Source organism: Malurus melanocephalus, unplaced genomic scaffold (assembly GCF_030028575.1).
Source record: "Malurus melanocephalus ecotype Western Australia unplaced genomic scaffold, MMel_1.1 scaffold_193, whole genome shotgun sequence".
Classification (NCBI taxonomy): Eukaryota; Metazoa; Chordata; class Aves; order Passeriformes; family Maluridae; genus Malurus; species Malurus melanocephalus.
Genome location: NW_026623425.1, coordinates 457,641 through 463,689, shown reverse-complemented (window position 1 = coordinate 463,689; position 6,049 = coordinate 457,641). Strand labels below are relative to the sequence as shown.

Below are 6,049 nucleotides of genomic sequence, written 5' to 3'. Positions count from 1 at the left end.
CTCTCACTCATTCAAAAGGGTTCTTTCATGGGTGTTGGGTTTGGGCTTGTTAGAATTCAGTATTTGTGCCACTTCCGTCACACAGTACCACTCCTGACATGAGTGCCACTGTGAGGGATGGCCACAGAGACATTTCACAGCCCAAATTAACATCTGCAGGAACAAAACTGCAATTTCTCTGTTGTYCTGCATAGAACAGTCTGATCCAACCCTTGCTAAAAATTAATATGCCAATAAAACATGGCAGRAAAGGAGGGGGAAAAACAGTCTGGAAAAGTCCAGCTGCAGTGCTGCCACAGCAAYAGGGCAGAGGCTCTTTAATTTGGGCAAATCAGTCACCTGCATGTCTGAGTAGGGGCCAACATGATGGATTCAGAAACATAAAGCCAAGAATAACTACAGTGGAAAACTAAGTTTAAATTATTAGAAGGTAAATATATGGCAAGCACTGCTCTACTGTGCACACAATCCTTCCAGAGCATCCCTAAAGAGCTGTATTTTGCTGGAAATTTGCATATTTTCTTACTCCACGCAGTTATGACTGCGAAGTGCATATAAAAGAACTGTCACAAAATCCAAAAGAGAATTAAAAAAGAATAATCAAAGTCACACTTAGAATTTTATGGGGGACTCATTTAAAATCCTACCTGATTCGCTCTTTCAAGGTCTGTCATGATCATCTCGATTTCATCAGCCCTGGGAGAACAAGAGAGCAGAAGTTTTGTTATCACACTGAGAACGGAGCTCCTGCACAGCAACAGGCACACAAACAACACCAATTGTCAATATTTATTGGTAATTGTCAATATTTATTTGTAAATGCACACAGCAGGACTGAACAGCTCATTTTCTGACTTGGGAAGTCCTCTGGGGTTTTCTGGACCAGCTTCCAACTCCCTTGCCTGTTCCCTTTTGTCAATGCAACAGGCAAATTGAGGCAATCTGAGCATGTTCCTTACATCTTCGAAGGTTTTTCTCCCCAAAATTTGGGGCACTGTCATCCTTCCAACAAGGAAAGGTGCTTTCAAATGATAATTACAGAGAAGTCAAAGACTGCAGTTCTTCAGTCAACTCCCCATATACACAAAAGCACCAGTTACTCTTCTGTTTAAGTGGACCCAGAAGTTTGGTTCTAAATTTGGCTAAAAAAAAATACCAGGAGGTCAAAGAGACCAAGAAATTTAATTTTACATTACGTGGAAAAGGGTTTTTTTGACACAAATTTATCAAACTCTAAATTTAGACTCTTAACGTACTTTGCAAAGCTGAACAGGAGAGTCAAAGGACTGAAAACTATACAAATAGTTCAGAAAAAATAGATTGTTCAGATCCCTGTGCTAGGGAGCAGCTCCTAGACCTGACCCCTTAAAAATCAACATTTCTAATACTTCACTCACACAAACAGAACCAATCCTTAAGCAATCTTTCCTTATCTTCATGCTCAATCATGGGCAAACATTTCCCACTCAGGCTCTCACCTGGGAAAGGTACCAGGAAAAGGGCTGACAGCCCTAAAGAATGTTCTGCATCAATATAATAAGACATATTATTCTCCCCAGACATTTTGCCTGTCTTGTATGCCTGGACCATATGGAAGCAATAAACACTATCCTCATCTCCTCTCAACAGCAGCTTTACCAGCAAGTCCTTTTGCAATCTGCCAACACCATAATGTCTGGTTTTTGTTTTTAATCTGTAGCAGATCATTATCAGTAAAAGCTGTGAAATACTGGAATTCCCTTCCTCTGCCCATGCAGAAAAGTCTGGGTTTGTTTTTCTGCTGATTCCCATAGAAGATCCATTTCCCTTTGCAGGTGTTTGTTAGGAAGAATGGTTAATTGAAGTACGTCAGGGTTCTGGCACACTCCACACTGGATCATTACACTGAATATTGACTTATTCCTCRAAAAAGCATTTTAGGCTTTTGGGTRTACACTTAGGAAAATGCAGCAAAAGATCATAGTAAGTAAATGTGTATGAATATAAATTAATGGAAAATTGTTTTCAATTGCAGCCTTTAATATTGTTGGGGCAACATGAACTGCCTTCTGAAAAAGTTTTTTGGACAATAATGGGAAACAGATTAACATGTGTTTCTTGWGCAGGAGAAGCTAATATGCTCTTAYATTGGGAAGAAATCCTGCACACCACATTTTGAATTAATAATAAATACTGGGCATTACTTACTGAACTGAACAACCACCACCTGGGCAAAAAAGGATTCAAGGGAGTCGCCACCAGGCTGACCTGGACACGTTAACATCAGCCTGCAATAACACTTYCCATCTCTTCAGCCTCTGCAGTTGGAAACATCCTTTGTTTTAGACTCCAGGCCCCAAAAAATTATTAACCTATGTATGGAAATGGCAGTATTTCACATGGAAAAGATGTCCCAAAGCCCAGGCAAGCGACCCCACCGTTTATCTGTGAGAGATAAGAGGGAGGAGACCATCCCAACACACTAAAAAGATGCTTCCCAGCACTTCACAAATATTTTTAGCCAGGATAGTTTAAGGATCCTCTTTATATAAGCTTATGCATTCAAGTTGAATTTATGTGTGAATGCCTCAGGTTATATGGAGCCAGTAAATGATGTCTGGATTATGTCACACGCCTCCCAGACCAGAGCTGGGAATGTCCCATCCCAGCACGCCGGCTACAGCTGAAGTGAAACCAGTTTCCTCTCCTTTTCTCTAGGGTGGGGAGAACAATAAAATCCCTGCCTTTCCTCCCAAACAGGGAGTGCCAGGTATCAGCCAAAGGTCTGGAACAGGRCAGCACCTGAGAAAGGTGAAAGACTCAGAAGCACAAACCCCTGGGACTGGGAGAGGAAGAGTGCCYGGCTTTGGGAGCAGAAGGTGCAGGGGGTTTCAGTTCAGCCAGGGAATCTTTTTCTGGCCGAAAGGAAGGTGACTCTGATGGAAAAAAGATGAGTGGGAAGGGGCAGAAATTTGAGGGGGTCTGCACCCATCCAAGGACCTTCAGCCACCTTTAAAGGTGAGAAAAGGAAGTTAAGAGGAGCCAAGGGCAGGAACACTGAAAAAAGAGGAACCAGGCAAGGAACAGAGGGATGTTTGAGGCCAATGCACCAAGGGGAGAGGGGACCAAAAGCAGTAAAGCAGGGGAGCACCCCGAGCCAGGGGAATGGTGGGTGGCTGCCAGGAAAACACAAGATGGTGCTGGAAAAACAAGGTAGAAAGACTCAATTTAAAATGGAGAGAAATATTAATACCGGCATTTGTGTCCCATTTTGGCTGGGGTCAGGATTTAAGAGCTCTATTACAGCACTGGGATACACAGCCAATTACAAAAAAAAGCAACTGAGGATATAGAATGCCATAAAAATGACATTTGTGCCCTTCAGCGTGTGCAGATAATTCCGACTGAATCCAGTAAAGTGTCAAACTGTAGCCAAAGGCAAAATTGTCCCTTTGTCCTTGTACCCAGACACACCAGCTGACTGATCCTGAACTCCCCTTTCCCTCCTACATTTTTTTCTCCCAAGCTTTTCAGCACACCTAATAAAAGGATGCAACATCTCCAAAAAAAAAAAAAAAATTCAAGCAAAGCACCTCCAGCCTAGCAGTCTGCACACCAATGGAGGGTAATGCTGCAGCCATAAACGTTATCTTTAAGTAAAGTAATGAATTAAATTACTCTGTATTCTTCCCTAGCACAAGTGTCAACAGCATTCAGGAGAATCTTCAAAAGGAATTCAGGCTTTTCATTTTAAAAGCTCAACTACCACATCAGTAGCTGGCACTCAGCAGCCTAAAATCACTTATTTGAGAAAGTCTCTAATAGCTGCATTCACTGTTTGCTCAGCACAAGTATTTATTATAAAATAAATTACAGTTCTCACACCTTTTATGCACTCACAGAAACAACCTGCATTGATTTATTGTTTACAAAGGACCGTGTCAAATTCAGGGCTGTCAGGCASGAGGCAGCTCCGCTTGGCTCACCCAGCGAGTCCCACACAGGTCATTTTTGATGTGTTCACCCTCCGCTACATTTGCTCATTTTCAGCCCTTCCTGTTTCAATATTCCACTTTATTTCAATGGAACAACTTGGCAGGCAAAGCACCATCCAGCTCGRGGCTTGTCCTGCAGGCTTGAGCTGAAAATCTGATGGGAATCTTGAAGGGAACAATGGCCTTGAAAATCACCTCGTTCTACCCCTGCCATGGACAAGAACACGTTCCACCACCCCAGGCTGCTCCAAGCCCTGTCCAACCTGGCCTTGGGCACTGCCAGGGATGGAGCAGCCACAGCTTCCCTGGGCACCCTGTGCCAGGGCATCACCACCCTCACAGGAAGATTTTCTCCCCAATATCCCACCTAATCAGCAAATTCTTGATAACAGAGACCCTAAATTTGTGACCAAAGTCACCCCATGTGAACTAAACTCATTTGTAGGAACCAGAGATCTGATGATTTCACTTTTTACTTTCTCCATTTCTGAAGCAATACATATTCGGCCTCTTTTGAGTGCCTGGATTTCTCCATCACCGCAAGAGATGAAGGGAAGGAGAAAACCCCTGAAGTTCTTTCTTCAGACAGATACAGAAAAATGATGGCAATTAGCAACAACATTTTGCTAAAATACACTGATATTTATGGTGGTTACACCAGATTTCTTCACTGCAACCCAACATTAAGGGTCAAGGGTGATACTTTGTAAACATCATCACAGATCATGAGAAGAAGAGTGGGGAAAAGCCATTTTCAGGCATAAATGTTATCTACCCTGTGTTTTTGCATTCCACAGATTAATATAATCATTTATCTGATCTAGTTTCTTAGAATCTCTGTGGTAGAGGAAAAGTAACCATGTAATCAAGACAAACAAGACAGTTCTTCAGGGTGTATTACAACTTGTTCTAAGTTTCAGCATTTCCCAGACTAAGGAATTTAGGAAATCAAATTTTAAGCCCAAGCATTTAGAGCTACAAAATCAACACCACCATGTAAAAAGATTCTGAACYGTGCTGTTGAAACAGCACGACCATGAAATATTCTATTATTTCTTCTCTTGGTACTGTGTTTGAAGTGAGAAACAAAATGCATTAAAAGCTATGGATTTTACAAGGTATAAGCTTTTACCAGTCATGAAACAGCCCTCAAAGCTAGCATGCCATCTATAAAAAACAACTTAAGGAGCTGAAAAAAATACCCCAACCACCCCACTTTTCAATTCAATTCCTTATGGGAAATAAAAAGTGCAGAAAGGCTCGATTTTCATTTTAAGATCAAGAAAACCGATTAGGTTTGAACAGCGTAACAAGCAAGGAAATTCAAGGGTTGGGAACGGGGAAGAAGCTCAGTTCTTCTAAATAAAATTAAATTGGATGAAAACCCTGAACACCACRAAGTTTTTCACTTGCAAGCAAGAAGAATCTGGACTTTATGATTAAAATCCAGTTGATCCAAGTCCTTCATTTAGCTACTAGCTTAAAGAGGCAGAAACAATTCCTTTTTTATTAACATGACAAGTGAATGGTTTGCCAAATCTTGTGGCTACAGCCCCCTAAACATTCAAACTTACTCARCCTTGAAGGAAACTGCTGTTGGATTCTTTATACATGGAAGGACTGAAAAATACAGATGACACTCTGGAAATTGCAGTCAGYGGCGTGGCCAAGAAACCTCCCTACCAGGGCAGATTAATACTTTGGTTTGGCAAAAAACAAACAACATTTTTTTCCCACACATTTGTTTTCTTTAAAAACATGTAAAAGTTTACTAGTCAGAGCGAACGGTATATGGAGCCAGTGGGGCTTGTTAAAATGTTCTAATTACCCAAACATTTACGCAGGCAATTTCAAACTAAAAGCAGACATTATCAACTAATGTGCATTTATGTTTAATTAAGGAAAAAGAAAAAGGAAAAATCCTCCTTGTAATGTATATCTGTGATGGGCACAGAGCAGATTTTGGCCAAATTAGGTAAACAGCTCAGCCTCTTAAAAATACAGGCAGTGTAACCCAGCACTTGGCCAGCACAAGGCAAAAAATGTGAGGTTATTTGGGATATTTGGGAAGGGAA

At 41.4% G+C, this 6,049-nt stretch overlaps 1 protein-coding gene across 7 annotated transcripts in view; it reads right to left on the bottom strand.

Moving 5' to 3' along the window:
• Positions 1-6,049, bottom strand: part of CUX1 (cut like homeobox 1) — a 269,606-nt gene that overhangs the window by 99,702 nt on the left and 163,855 nt on the right. For all 7 annotated transcript variants that reach the window (XM_057373313.1, XM_057373315.1, XM_057373314.1 and 4 more), the window contains exon 9: positions 648-696. In XM_057373313.1, coding sequence (XP_057229296.1) covers positions 648-696 — 49 coding nt within the window. The remainder of the gene's footprint in view (positions 1-647; positions 697-6,049) is intronic.